Here is a 14,680-nt window from a genome sequence, read left to right as displayed (position 1 = left end):
ACAACTCCCAGAGGGCCGAGCGGCAATGGAGGTGGTCGGGCAGGCGCGGTGACGGCACGGTGCCGGCGGCCGGCCGGGCCACGCAGGCGCAGTGACGGATCCCGACAGGGAGAAAGTGGGGCAAGCGCAGTCTGTGGAGGGAGGGGTAGAGAGAAACGCAGGCGCAGTGAGCGAAGCCGGCCGGCGTCAAGCTGGGGCAAGCGCAGTGAGAGGGGAGGCCGGCGGCCGGCCAGTGGACGCAGGCGTACTGAGGGAAGCCGGCCGGAGTAAGGTTGGGGCAAGCGCAGTGAGCGGGGAGGCCGGCGGCCGGCCGGTGGGCGCAGGCGTACTGAGGGAAGCCGGCCGGAGTAAGGTTGGGGCAAGCGCAGTGAGCGGGGAGGCCGGCGGCCGGCCGGTGGGCGCAGGCGCACTGAGGGAAGCCGGCCAGCCTAAGGTTGGGGCAAGCGCAGTGAGCGGGGAGGCCGGCGGCCGGCCGGAGCGGGCTTGGTCCCCGGGAGAGGAGCTGTCAATCAAGCGGCCGGCGCAGGCGCAGTGCGGCGCTGGACCACTCGACTCGCAGCATCCATTCCTCCCCCCGCAAGCGCAGCATCTCCGGGAGAATGAAGGACCGGACGCAGGAACTGAGGACTGTAAGCCAACAAATGCAACCGGGCTGCGTTTGCAAAGCGCCTGCAGCCGTGCAGGGGGCCGATCGGGCGGGCTCTTGCAAAGCCCTTTCCCACCCAGCCTCCCTCTCCCCCAGCCCCCCCCCCATCTACTAGCTGTGAGAAGCAAAGCCATCCATCATCTCTCTCTCTCTCTCTCCCCCCCCAGCTCCTGCAAAACAGGACCCCAAACCCTCCATCTGGGGGCAGATTGCACCATTTTGCAGGATGGGGAGGGGCTGGGAGTGGCCTGGAGGCAGGGTGGGCTGGGGAGGCAGGGGGAAGGAGGGGTATAGGGGAGGTGGGACACCGTGCAGAGCATCAATAGATGATGCTGGAGGTGGTGGTGGTGGGGGGGGAAGTAGTTTTGCCAAGCGGGAGGGGATTGGAGGATGCAGAAGCAGGGGGCGAGGGATAGAGGAGGAGGCGATGGGACGGAGGAGGCTGGTGGTGGGAGAGAGAGAGAGACAAACTCTAGGGGGAAGAGAGGGGCGACTGCGGGAGAGACGGAGAGAGAGAGAGAGGCAGACACAGAGAGACAGATGGTGCGGGAGAGAGAGAGAGAGATAGACAAAGTGAGGCTGTGGGAGAGAAAGAGACTGTGGGAGAGGGAGAGAGAAACTGTGAGAGAGAGAGAGACAGAGAGAGAGACTGTGGGAGAGAGACATAGAGAGAGAAAGAGAGACTGTGAGAGAGAGCTAGAGAGAGAGACTGTGGGAGAGAGAGGGATACAGAGAAAGAGAGACTGTGAGAGAGAGAGATTAAGAGAGAGAGAGACTGTGGAGAGAGAGATAGAGAAAGAGAGACTGTGGGAGAGCGATCAAGAGAGAGATAGAGAGACTGTGGGAGAGGGAGTGAGAGTGAGAAACAGAGGCTGTGGAGAGAGAGAGAAAGAGAGACTAGGGGAGAGAGCGAGATAGAGAGAAAGAGAGACTGTGGGGGAGAGAGAGGGTGAAAGAGAGACTGTGGAGAGAGAGAGAGAAAGAGAGACTGTGGGAGAGCGTGAGATGGAGTGAAAGAGAGACTGTGGGTGAGAGCTAGAGAGAGAGACTGTGGGAGAGAGAGAGAGATAGAGAGAAAGAGAGACTGTGGGAGAGAGAGAGACAAAGAGAGAAGGTGGGAGAGAGAGATAGAGAGAGAGAGAGACTGTGGGAAAGAGAGAGAGAGCGAGAAAAAGAGAGACTGGGAGAGAGCGAGATAGAGAGAAAGAGAGACTGTGGGAGAGACAGAGAGAGAAACTGTGGGAGAGATAGCTACAGAAAGAGAGACTGTGGGATAGAGAGATAGAGAGAGAAAGAGGCTGTGGGGAAGAGAGAGAGAGAAAGAGAGACTGTGGGAGAGAGAGATAGTCTCTCTCTCTCTCTCTCTCTCTCTCCCACGTCTCTCTTTCTCTCTATCTCTCTCTCCCACAGTCTCTCTTTGTCTCTCTCTCTCTCTCCCACAGTCTCTCTTTCTCTCTCTCTCTCTCTCTCCCACAGTCTCTCTTTCTCTCTCTCTCTCTCCCACAGTCTCTCTTTCTCTCTATCTCTCACTCCCACAGCCTCACTTACTCACTATCTCTCTATCCCACAGTCTCTCTCTCTCTCTCTCTCTCTCTCCCACAGTTTCTCTTTCTCTCTGAGGGAGAGAGAGAGACTGTGGGAGAGAGAGAAAGAGAGACTATGGGAGAGAGAGATAGAGAGAAAGAGAGACTGTGGGAGAGAGAGAGAGAGAGAGAGACAGAAAGAGAGACTGTGGGAGAGGGAGAGAGAGAGAGAGAGAGACAAAGAGAGAATGTGGGAGAGAGAGATAGAGAGAAAGAGAGACTGTGGGAGAGAGAGAGATAGAGAGAAACAGAGACTGTGGGAGAGAGAGTGAGACTGGGAGAGAGATAGAGAGAAAGAGAGACAGCAGGAGAGAGAAATAGAGAGAGACTGTGGGAGAAAGAGAGATAGAGAGAAAGAGAGACAGCGGGAGAGAGAGAAAGAGACTGGGGGAGAGAGAGAGAGACTGTGGGAGAGAGAGATAGAGAGAAAGAGAGACTGTGGGAGAGAGAGATAGAGAGAAAGAGAGACTGTGGGAGAGAGAGAGAGAGACAGAAAGAGAGACTGTGGGAGAGGGAGATAGAGAGAAAGAGAGACTGTGGGAGAGAGAGAGAGAGAGACAGAAAGAGAGACTGTGGGAGAGGGAGATAGAGAGAAAGAGAGACCGTGGGAGAGAGAGAGATAGAGAGTAAGGGATACTGTGGGAGAGAGAAAGAGACAGAAAGAGAGACTGTGGGAGAGGGAGAAAGAGAGAGAGAGAGAGAGAGAAAGAGAGACTGTGGAGAGAGAGATAGAGAGAGTGAGACTGGGAGAGAGATAGAGAGAAAGAGAGACAGCGGTAGAGAGAAATAGAGAGAGACTGTGGGAGAAAGAGAGATAGAGATAAAGAGAGACTGGGAGAGAGAGAAAGAGAGACAGAGGCTGAGAGTGAGATAGAGAGAAAGAGAGACTGTGGGAGAGAAAGAGATAGAGAAAAGAGAGAATGTGGGAGAGACAGATAGAAAGAAAGAAAGAGAGACTGTGGGAGAGAAAGATTGAGAGAAAGAGAGAGTGCGTGGGAGAGAGAGAGAGAGAGACTGTGGGAGAGAGAGATAGAGAGAAATAGAGACGGTCGGAGAGAGAGAACGTGGGAGAGAGAGATAGAGAAAGACTGTGAGAGAAAGAGATAGAGAGAAAGAGAGACTGTGGGAGAGAGAGAGATAGAAAAGAGAGACTGTGGGAGAGAGAGAGATAGAGAGAGACAGTGGGAGAGAGAGAGAGAGAGACTGTGGAGAGAGAGATGGAGAGAGAGACTGTGGGAGAGACTGATAGAGAGAGAGACTGGAGAGAGAGAGAGAGATAGAGAGAAAAAGAGTCTGTGAGTGAGAGATAGAGAAAGAGAGACTGTGGGAGAAAGAGAGATAGGGAAAGGGAGACTGTGGGAGAGAGAGGTAGAGAGAGATAGAGACTGTGGGAGAGAGAGAGACAGAGAGACTGTGGGAGAGAGAGAGAGTGAAAGAGAGACTGTGGGAGAGAGATAGAGAGAGAGAGACAGTGGGAGAGAGAGAGAGACTGGAGAGAGAGAGAGTGAAAGAGAGACTGTGGGAGAGAGAGAGATAGAGAGAAAGAGAGACTGTGTGAGAGAGAGATAGAGAGACTGTGGGAGAGAGAGAGAGAAAGAGAGACAGAAGTTGAGAGCGTGATAGAGAGAAAGAGAGACCGTGGGACAGAGAGATAGAGAGAAAGAGAGACTGTGGGACAGAGAGACAGAGACAAAGAGAGACTGTGGGAGAGAGAGATAGAGAGAAAGAGAGACTGTGGGAGAGAGAGAAAGAGAGAGATTGTGGGAGAGAGAGAGAGATAGAGAGAAAGAGAGTCTGTGGGAGGGAGAAATAGAGAAAGAGAGACTGGGAGAGAGAGATAGAGAAAGAGAGACTGTGTGAGAGAGAGAGAGAGAAAGAGAGACTGTGGGAGAGAGAGCTAGAGAGAGAGAGAAAGAGAGACAGAGGCTGAGAGCGAGATAGAGAGAAAGAGAGACTGTGGGAGAGAGAGAGACTGGACGAGAGAGAGAGAAAGATAGAGAGAAAGAGACACTGTGGGAGAGAGAGAGATAGAGAGAAAGAAAATGAGACTGTGGGAGAGAGAGAGAGAGAGAGAAGGAGAGACTGTGCGAAGGAGAGAAAGAAAGTGAGACTGTGGGGGAGAGAGAGAAAGAGAGACAGTGGGAGAGAGAGATAGAGAGAGAGAAGGAGAGACTGTGCGAAGGAGAGAAAGAAAATGAGACTGTGGGGAGAGAGAGAAAGAGAAAGAGAGACAGTGGGAGAGAGAGAGATAGAGAGAAAGAGAGACTGTGGGAAAGAGAGAGATAGAAAGACAGAGAGACTGTGGGAGAGAGAGAGAGAGAGAGAGACTGTGCAAAGGAGAGAAAGAAAATGAGACTGTGGGAGAGAGAGATAGAGAGATTGTGGGAGAGAGAGGTAGAGAGAGAGAGACTGTGGGAGGGAGAGAAAGAAAGAGAGACTGTGGGAGAGAGAGAGATAGAAAAAGAGAGACTGTGGAAGAGAGAGAGACTGGAGAGAGAGAGAGAGATGGAGGGAAAGAAAGTCTGTGAATGAGAGAGAGAGAAAGAGAGACTGTGGGAGAGAGAGAGAAAGAGAGACTGTGGGAGTGAGAGATAGAGAAAGGGAGACTGTGAGAGAGATAGAGAGAAAGAGAGACTGTGGGAGAGAGAGACAGAGAGAGAGAGAGAGAGGCTGAGAGCGAGATAGAGAGAAAGAGAGACTGTGGAGAGAGAGAGAGAGATAGAGAGAAAGAGACAGTGTGAGTGAGAGAGATAGAGAGAAAGAGAGACTGTGGGAGAGAGAAATAGAGAGAGACTGTGGGAGAGAGAGAGAGAGATAGATAGAAAGAGAGACAGTGGGAAAGAGAGAGAGAGAGATAGAGCGAAAGAGAGACTGTGGGGGAGAGAGAGCGATAGAGAGAAAGAGAGTCTGTGGGAGGGAGAAATAGAGAGAGAGAGACTGTGGGAGAGAGATAGAGAGAGAGAAAGAGAGACAGAGGCTGAGAGCGAGATAGAGAGAAAGAGAGACTGTGGGAGAGAGAGATAGAAAGAGAGACTGGAGGAGAGAGAGAGAGAGAAAGAGAGACTGTGGGAGAGAGACAGATAGAGAAAGAGAGACTGTGGGAGAGAGAGAGAAAGAGAGACTGTGGGAGAGAGAGAGAGATAGTGAGAAAGAGAGACAGTGAGAGAGAGAGATAGAAAGAGAGACTGTAGGAGAGCGAAAGATAGAGAGAAAGAGACTGTGGGAGAGAGAAATACAGAAAGAGAGACTGTGGGAGAGAGATAGAGAGAAAGAGAGACAGAGGCTGAGAGCGAGATACAGAGAAAGAGAGACTGTGGGAGAGAGAGAAAGAGAGACAGAGGCTGAGAGTGAGATAGAGAGAAAGAGAGACTGTGGGAGAGAGAGAGATAGAGAAAAGAGAGACTGTGGGAGAGAGAGAGAGAGACTGTGGGAGAGAGAGATGGAGAGAGAGACTGTGGGAGAGACTGATAGAGAGAGAGACTGGGAGAGAGAGAGAGAGATAGAGAGAAAAAGAGTCTGTGAGTGAGAGATAGAGAAGGAGAGACTGTGGGAGAAAGAGAGATAGGGAAAGGGAGACTGTGGGAGAGAGAGGTAGAGAGAGAGAGAGAGACTGTGGGAGAGAGATAGAGAGAGAGAGAGACTGTGGGAGAGAGAGAGAGTGAAAGAGAGACTGTGGGAGAGAGATAGAGAGAGAGAGAGAGACAGTGGGAGAGAGAGAGAGACTGTGGGAGAGAGAGAGAGTGAAAGAGAGACTGTGGGAGAGAGAGATAGAGAGAAAGAGAAACTGTGTGAGAGAGAGATAGAGAGACTGTGGGAGAGAGAGAGAGAAAGAGAGACAGAAGCTGAGAGCGCAATAGAGAGAAAGAGAGACTGTGGGACAGAGAGATAGAGAGAAAGAGAGACTGTGGGAGAGAGAGAGAGACTGTGGGAGAGAGAGAAAGAGAAAGAGACTGTGGGAGAGAGATAGAGATAGAGAAAGAGAGACTGGGAGAGAGAAATAGAGAGAGATTGTGGGAGAGAGAGAGAGATAGAGAGAAAGAGAGACTGTGGGAGAGAGAGACACAGAGAGAGAGAGACAGAGGCTGAGAGCGAGATAGAGAGAAAGAGAGACTGTGGAGAGAGAGAGAGATAGAGAGAAAGAGACAGTGTGAGTGAGGGAGATAGAGAGAAAGAGAGACTGTGGGAGAGAGAAATAGGGAGAGACTGTGGGAGGGAGAGAGAGAGAGAGAGAGATAGAAAGAGAGACAGTGGGAAAGAGAGAGAGAGAGAAAGAGAGACTGTGGGAGGGAGAGAGAGAAAGATAGACAGAGAGCTAAAGAGAGACTGGGGGAGAGAGAGAGAGTGGAAGAGAGACTGTGGGAGAGACTGATAGAGAAAGAGAGAATGTGGGAGAGACTGATAGAGAAAGAGAGACTGGGAGAGAGAGAGATAGAGAAAGAGAGACTGTGGGAGAGAGAGATAGTGAAATAGAGACTGTGGGAGAGACTGGGAGAGAAAGAGAGACTGGGAGAGAGAGAGATAGAGAAAGAGAGACTGTGGGAGAGAGAGATAGAGACTGTGGGCGAGATAGAGAGATAGAGAGACTGTGGGAGAGAGAGATAGAAAGAGAGACTGTAGGAGAGAGAAAGATAGAGAGAAAGAGACTGTGGGAGAGAGAGAGATAGATAGAGAGAAAGAGAGACTGTGGGACAGAGATAGAGAGAGCGAGAGACAGTGGGTGAGAGAGAGAGAGACTGTGGGAGAGAGAGAGAAAGAGAGACTGTGGGAGAGAGAGAGAGTGAAAGAGAGACTGTGGGAGAGACTGATAGAGAGAGAGAGACTGGGAGAGATAGAGAGAAAGAGAGTCTGTGGGAGGGAGAAATAGAGAAAGAGAGACTGTGGGAGAGAGAGATAGAGAGACTGTGGGAGAGAGGGAAATAGAGAAAGGGAGACTGGGAGAGAGAGAGATAGAGAGAAAGAGAGAGTGTGGGAGAGAGAGAGAAAGAGAGACTGGAGGAGAGAGAGAGAGAGAGATAAAGAGAAAGAGAGACTGTGGGAGAGAGAGTGAGACTGGGAGTGAGATAGAAAGACTGTGGGAGAGAGAGATAGAGAGAGAAAGAGAGACTGTGAGGGAGAGAGAGAGAAAGAGAGACTGTGGGAGAGAGAGATAGAGAGAAAGAGAGACTGTGGGAGAGAGAGAGAGATAGAGAGAAAGAGAGACTGTGGGAAAGAGAGATAGAGAGACAGAGAGACTGTGGGAGAGAGAGAGAGAAAGAGAGACTGTGGGAGAGAGAGATAGAGAGACTGTGTGACAGAGAGATAGAGAGACTGTGGGAGAGAGAGAGATAGAGAAAGGGTAGACTGGGAGAGAGAGAGAGATAGAGAGAAAGAGAGAGTATGGGAGAGAGAGATAGAGAGAGAGAGAAAGAGAGACAGAGGCTGAGAGCGAGATAGAGAGAAAGAGAGACTGTGGGACGGAGAGAGAGAGAAAGAGAGACTGTGGGAGAGAGAGATAGAGAAAGAGAGACAATGGGAGAGAGAGAGAGAAAGAGGGACTGTGGGAGAGAGAGATCGAGAGACAGACTGTGGGAGAGAGAGCGAGCGAAAGTGAGACTGTGGGAGAGAGAGAGAAAGAGAAAGAGAGACTGTGGGAGAGATTGATGGAGAGAAAGAGAGACTGTGGGAGAGAGAGATAGACAGACTGTTAGAGAGAGAGAGAGAGACTGTGGGAGACAGAGAGAGATAGAGAGAAAGAGAAACTGTGGGAGAGAGAGACAGAGAGAGAGAGAGAGAGGCTGAGAGCGAGATAGAGAGAAAGAGAGACTGTGGGAGAGAGAGACAGAGAGAGAGAGAGAGAGGCTGAGAGCGAGATAGAGAGAAAGAGAGACTGTGGAGAGAGAGAGAGAGATAGAGAGAAAGAGACAGTGTGAGTGAGAGAGATAGAGAGAAAGAGAGACTGTGGGAGAGAGAAATAGAGAGAGACTGTGGGAGAGAGAGAGAGAGATAGATAGAAAGAGAGACAGTGGGAAAGAGAGAGAGAGAGATAGAGCGAAAGAGAGACTGTGGGGGAGAGAGAGCGATAGAGAGAAAGAGAGTCTGTGGGAGGGAGAAATAGAGAGAGAGAGACTGTGGGAGAGAGATAGAGAGAGAGAAAGAGAGACAGAGGCTGAGAGCGAGATAGAGAGAAAGAGAGACTGTGGGAGAGAGAGATAGAAAGAGAGACTGGAGGAGAGAGAGAGAGAGAAAGAGAGACTGTGGGAGAGAGACAGATAGAGAAAGAGAGACTGTGGGAGAGAGAGAGAAAGAGAGACTGTGGGAGAGAGAGAGAGATAGTGAGAAAGAGAGACAGTGAGAGAGAGAGATAGAAAGAGAGACTGTAGGAGAGCGAAAGATAGAGAGAAAGAGACTGTGGGAGAGAGAAATACAGAAAGAGAGACTGTGGAGAGAGATAGAGAGAAAGAGAGACAGAGGCTGAGAGCGAGATACAGAGAAAGAGAGACTGTGGGAGAGAGAGAAAGAGAGACAGAGGCTGAGAGTGAGATAGAGAGAAAGAGAGACTGTGGGAGAGAGAGAGATAGAGAAAAGAGAGACTGTGGGAGAGAGAGAGAGAGACTGTGGGAGAGAGAGATGGAGAGAGAGACTGTGGGAGAGACTGATAGAGAGAGAGACTGGGAGAGAGAGAGAGAGATAGAGAGAAAAAGAGTCTGTGAGTGAGAGATAGAGAAGGAGAGACTGTGGGAGAAAGAGAGATAGGGAAAGGGAGACTGTGGGAGAGAGAGGTAGAGAGAGAGAGAGAGACTGTGGGAGAGAGATAGAGAGAGAGAGAGACTGTGGGAGAGAGAGAGAGTGAAAGAGAGACTGTGGGAGAGAGATAGAGAGAGAGAGAGAGACAGTGGGAGAGAGAGAGAGACTGTGGGAGAGAGAGAGAGTGAAAGAGAGACTGTGGGAGAGAGAGATAGAGAGAAAGAGAAACTGTGTGAGAGAGAGATAGAGAGACTGTGGGAGAGAGAGAGAGAAAGAGAGACAGAAGCTGAGAGCGCAATAGAGAGAAAGAGAGACTGTGGGACAGAGAGATAGAGAGAAAGAGAGACTGTGGGAGAGAGAGAGAGACTGTGGAGAGAGAGAAAGAGAAAGAGACTGTGGGAGAGAGATAGAGATAGAGAAAGAGAGACTGGGAGAGAGAAATAGAGAGAGATTGTGGGAGAGAGAGAGAGATAGAGAGAAAGAGAGACTGTGGGAGAGAGAGACACAGAGAGAGAGAGACAGAGGCTGAGAGCGAGATAGAGAGAAAGAGAGACTGTGGAGAGAGAGAGAGATAGAGAGAAAGAGACAGTGTGAGTGAGGGAGATAGAGAGAAAGAGAGACTGTGGGAGAGAGAAATAGGGAGAGACTGTGGGAGGGAGAGAGAGAGAGAGAGAGATAGAAAGAGAGACAGTGGGAAAGAGAGAGAGAGAGAAAGAGAGACTGTGGGAGGGAGAGAGAGAAAGATAGACAGAGAGCTAAAGAGAGACTGGGGGAGAGAGAGAGAGTGGAAGAGAGACTGTGGGAGAGACTGATAGAGAAAGAGAGAATGTGGGAGAGACTGATAGAGAAAGAGAGACTGGGAGAGAGAGAGATAGAGAAAGAGAGACTGTGGGAGAGAGAGATAGTGAAATAGAGACTGTGGGAGAGACTGGGAGAGAAAGAGAGACTGGGAGAGAGAGAGATAGAGAAAGAGAGACTGTGGGAGAGAGAGATAGAGACTGTGGGCGAGATAGAGAGATAGAGAGACTGTGGGAGAGAGAGATAGAAAGAGAGACTGTAGGAGAGAGAAAGATAGAGAGAAAGAGACTGTGGGAGAGAGAGAGATAGATAGAGAGAAAGAGAGACTGTGGGACAGAGATAGAGAGAGCGAGAGACAGTGGGTGAGAGAGAGAGAGACTGTGGGAGAGAGAGAGAAAGAGAGACTGTGGGAGAGAGAGAGAGTGAAAGAGAGACTGTGGGAGAGACTGATAGAGAGAGAGAGACTGGGAGAGATAGAGAGAAAGAGAGTCTGTGGGAGGGAGAAATAGAGAAAGAGAGACTGTGGGAGAGAGAGATAGAGAGACTGTGGGAGAGAGGGAAATAGAGAAAGGGAGACTGGGAGAGAGAGAGATAGAGAGAAAGAGAGAGTGTGGGAGAGAGAGAGAAAGAGAGACTGGAGGAGAGAGAGAGAGAGAGATAAAGAGAAAGAGAGACTGTGGGAGAGAGAGTGAGACTGGGAGTGAGATAGAAAGACTGTGGGAGAGAGAGATAGAGAGAGAAAGAGAGACTGTGAGGGAGAGAGAGAGAAAGAGAGACTGTGGGAGAGAGAGATAGAGAGAAAGAGAGACTGTGGGAGAGAGAGAGAGATAGAGAGAAAGAGAGACTGTGGGAAAGAGAGATAGAGAGACAGAGAGACTGTGGGAGAGAGAGAGAGAAAGAGAGACTGTGGGAGAGAGAGATAGAGAGACTGTGTGACAGAGAGATAGAGAGACTGTGGGAGAGAGAGAGATAGAGAAAGGGTAGACTGGGAGAGAGAGAGAGATAGAGAGAAAGAGAGAGTATGGAGAGAGAGATAGAGAGAGAGAGAAAGAGAGACAGAGGCTGAGAGCGAGATAGAGAGAAAGAGAGACTGTGGGACGGAGAGAGAGAGAAAGAGAGACTGTGGGAGAGAGAGATAGAGAAAGAGAGACAATGGGAGAGAGAGAGAGAAAGAGGGACTGTGGGAGAGAGAGATCGAGAGACAGACTGTGGGAGAGAGAGCGAGCGAAAGTGAGACTGTGGGAGAGAGAGAGAAAGAGAAAGAGAGACTGTGGGAGAGATTGATGGAGAGAAAGAGAGACTGTGGGAGAGAGAGATAGACAGACTGTTAGAGAGAGAGAGAGAGACTGTGGGAGACAGAGAGAGATAGAGAGAAAGAGAAACTGTGGGAGAGAGAAAGATAGAGAGAGACAGTGGGAGAGAGAGAGAGAGACTGTGGGAGAGAGAGATAGAGAGAGAGAGACTGTGGGAGAGACTGATAGAGAGAGAGACTGGGAGAGAGAGAGAGATAGAGAGAGAAAAAGGGTCTGTGAGTGAGAGAGAGAGAAAGAGAGACTGTGGGAGAGAGAGATAGAGAGAAAGAGAGACTGGGAGAGAGATAGAGAGAAAGAGAAACTGTGGAGAGAGAGAGATAGAGAGAAAGAGAGACTGGGAGAGAAAGATGGAAAGAGAGACTGTAGGAGAGAGAAAGATAGAGAGAAAGAGACTGTGGGAGAGAGAGAGAAAGAGAGACTGGGGAGAGAGAGAGAGAAAGAGAGACTGTGGGAGAGAGAGAGAGAAAGAGAGACTGTGGGAGAGAGAGATAGAGAGAGAGAGACTGTGGGAGAGACTGATAGAGAGACTGGGAGAGAGAGAGAGAGAGATAGAGAGAAAAAGGGTCTATGAGTGAGAGAGAGAGAAAGAGAGACTGGGAGAGAGAAATAGAGAGAAAGAGAGACTGTGGGAGAGAGAGATAGAGAAAGGGAGACTGGGAGAGAGATAGAGAGAAAGAGAAACTGTGGGAAAGAGAGAGATAGAGAGACAGAGAGACTGTGGGAGAGAGAGAGATAGAGAGAAAGAGAGACTGGGAGAGAAAGATAGAAAGAGAGACTGTAGGAGAGAGAAAGATAGAGAGAAAGAGACTGTGGGAGAGAGAGAGAGATAAAGAGAAAGAGAGACTGGGGAGAGAGAGCGAGAGAGAGAAAGAGAGACTGTGGGAGAGAGATAGAGTGAGCGAGAGACAGTGGGTGAGAGAGAGAGACTGTGGGAGAGAGAGAGATAGAGAAAGGGAGACTGGGAGAGAGAGAGATAGAGAGAAAGAGAGAGTGTGGGATAGAGAGAGAGAGAAAGAGAGACAGAGGCTGAGAGCGAGATAGAGAGAAAGAGAGACTGTGGGACGGAGAGAGATAGAAAGAGAAACTGGAGGAGAGAGAGAGAGAGATAAAGAGAAAGAGAGACTGTGAGAGAGAGAGAGAGAAAGAGAGACTGTGGGAGAGAGAGATAGAGAAAGAGAGACGATGGGAGAGAGAGAGAGAAAGAGGGACTGTGGGAGAGAGAGATCGAGAGACAGACTGTGGGAGAGAGAGAGAGAGAAAGTGAGACTGTGGAGAGAGAGAGATAGAGAGAAAGAGAGACTGTGAGAGAAAGATAGAAAGAGAGACTGTAGGAGAGAGAAAGATAGAGAGAAAGAGACTGTGGGAAAGAGAGAGATAGAGAGACAGAGAGACTGAGGGAGAGAGAGAGAAAGAGAAAGAGAGACAGTGGGAGAGAGAGAGATAGAGAGAAAGAGAGAATGTGGGGGAGAGAGAGAGATAGAGAGAAAGAGAGACTGTGGGAAAGAGAGATAGAGAGACAGAGAGACTGTGGGAGAGAGAGAGAGAAAGAGAGACTGTGGGAGAGAGAGATAGAGATAGAGAGACTGTGTGACAGAGAGATAGAGAGACTGTGGGAGAGAGAGAGATAGAGAAAGGGTAGACTGGGAGAGAGAGAGAGATAGAGAGAAAGAGAGAGTATGGGAGAGAGAGATAGAGAGAGAGAGAAAGAGAGACAGAGGCTGAGAGCGAGATAGAGAGAAAGAGAGACTGTGGGACGGAGAGAGAGAGAAAGAGAGACTGTGGGAGAGAGAGATAGAGAAAGAGAGACAATGGGAGAGAGAGAGAGAAAGAGGGACTGTGGGAGAGAGAGATCGAGAGACAGACTGTGGGAGAGAGAGCGAGCGAAAGTGAGACTGTGGGAGAGAGAGAGAAAGAGAAAGAGAGACTGTGGGAGAGATTGATGGAGAGAAAGAGAGACTGTGGGAGAGAGAGATAGACAGACTGTTAGAGAGAGAGAGAGACTGTGGGAGACAGAGAGAGATAGAGAGAAAGAGAAACTGTGGGAGAGAGAAAGATAGAGAGAGACAGTGGGAGAGAGAGAGAGAGACTGTGGGAGAGAGAGATAGAGAGAGAGAGACTGTGGGAGAGACTGATAGAGAGAGAGACTGGGAGAGAGAGAGAGAGATAGAGAGAAAAAGGGTCTGTGAGTGAGAGAGAGAGAAAGAGAGACTGTGGGAGAGAGAGATAGAGAGAAAGAGAGACTGGGAGAGAGATAGAGAGAAAGAGAAACTGTGGAGAGAGAGAGATAGAGAGAAAGAGAGACTGGGAGAGAAAGATGGAAAGAGAGACTGTAGGAGAGAGAAAGATAGAGAGAAAGAGACTGTGGGAGAGAGAGAGAAAGAGAGACTGGGGAGAGAGAGAGAGAAAGAGAGACTGTGGGAGAGAGAGATAGAGAGAGAGAGACTGTGGGAGAGACTGATAGAGAGACTGGGAGAGAGAGAGAGAGAGATAGAGAGAAAAAGGGTCTATGAGTGAGAGAGAGAGAAAGAGAGACTGGGAGAGAGAGATAGAGAGAAAGAGAGACTGGGAGAGAGAAATAGAGAGAAAGAGAGACTGTGGGAGAGAGAGATAGAGAAAGGGAGACTGGGAGAGAGATAGAGAGAAAGAGAAACTGTGGAGAGAGAGAGATAGAGAGAAAGAGAGACTGTGAGAGAAAGATAGAAAGAGAGACTGTAGGAGAGAGAAAGATAGAGAGAAAGAGACTGTGGGAAAGAGAGAGATAGAGAGACAGAGAGACTGTGGGAGAGAGAGAGATAGAGAGAAAGAGAGACTGGGAGAGAAAGATAGAAAGAGAGACTGTAGGAGAGAGAAAGATAGAGAGAAAGAGACTGTGGGAGAGAGAGAGAGATAAAGAGAAAGAGAGACTGGGGAGAGAGAGCGAGAGAGAGAAAGAGAGACTGTGGGAGAGAGATAGAGTGAGCGAGAGACAGTGGGTGAGAGAGAGAGACTGTGGGAGAGAGAGAGCTAGAGAAAGGGAGACTGGGAGAGAGAGAGATAGAGAGAAAGAGAGAGTGTGGGATAGAGAGAGAGAGAAAGAGAGACAGAGGCTGAGAGCGAGATAGAGAGAAAGAGAGACTGTGGGACGGAGAGAGATAGAAAGAGAAACTGGAGGAGAGAGAGATAGAGAGAAAGAGAGACTGTGAGAGAGAGAGAGAGAAAGAGAGACTGTGGGAGAGAGATAGAGTGAGCGAGAGACAGTGGGTGAGAGAGAGAGACTGTGGGAGAGAGAGATAAAGAGAAAGAGAGACTGTGAGAGAGAGAGAGAGAAAGAGAGACTGTGGGAGAGAGAGATAGAGAAAGAGAGACGATGGGAGAGAGAGAGAGAAAGAGGGACTGTGGGAGAGAGAGATCGAGAGACAGACTGTGGGAGAGAGAGAGAGAGAAAGTGAGACTGTGGTAGAGAGAGATCGAGAGAAAGAGAGACTGTGAGAGAGAGAGATAGAGAAAGTGAGACTGTGGGAGAGAGAGAGAGAGATAGAGAGAGAGAAAGAGAGACTGTACGAAGGAGAGATAGAGAAGGAGACTGTGGGAGAGAGAGAGACTGTGAGAGAGAGAGAGATAGAGAGAAAGAGAGACTG

At 49.7% G+C, this 14,680-nt stretch overlaps 1 protein-coding gene across 1 annotated transcript in view; it reads left to right on the top strand.

Moving 5' to 3' along the window:
• Nucleotides 1–599: 599 nt before the first annotated feature.
• Nucleotides 600–14,680, top strand: part of LOC132813193 (syntaxin-1B) — a gene marked incomplete at its 3' end in the record, with an annotated part of 35,279 nt that continues 21,198 nt past the window's right edge. Inside the window, exon 1 of the mRNA XM_060823094.1 lies at nt 600–629. Coding sequence (XP_060679077.1) covers nt 600–629 — 30 coding nt within the window. The remainder of the gene's footprint in view (nt 630–14,680) is intronic.

The sequence above is a fragment of the Hemiscyllium ocellatum genome, unplaced genomic scaffold (assembly GCF_020745735.1).
Source record: "Hemiscyllium ocellatum isolate sHemOce1 unplaced genomic scaffold, sHemOce1.pat.X.cur. scaffold_3449_pat_ctg1, whole genome shotgun sequence".
Classification (NCBI taxonomy): Eukaryota; Metazoa; Chordata; class Chondrichthyes; order Orectolobiformes; family Hemiscylliidae; genus Hemiscyllium; species Hemiscyllium ocellatum.
Note: the sequence above shows the minus strand (reverse complement) of the source record. Positions and strands in the feature narration are given on the sequence as shown.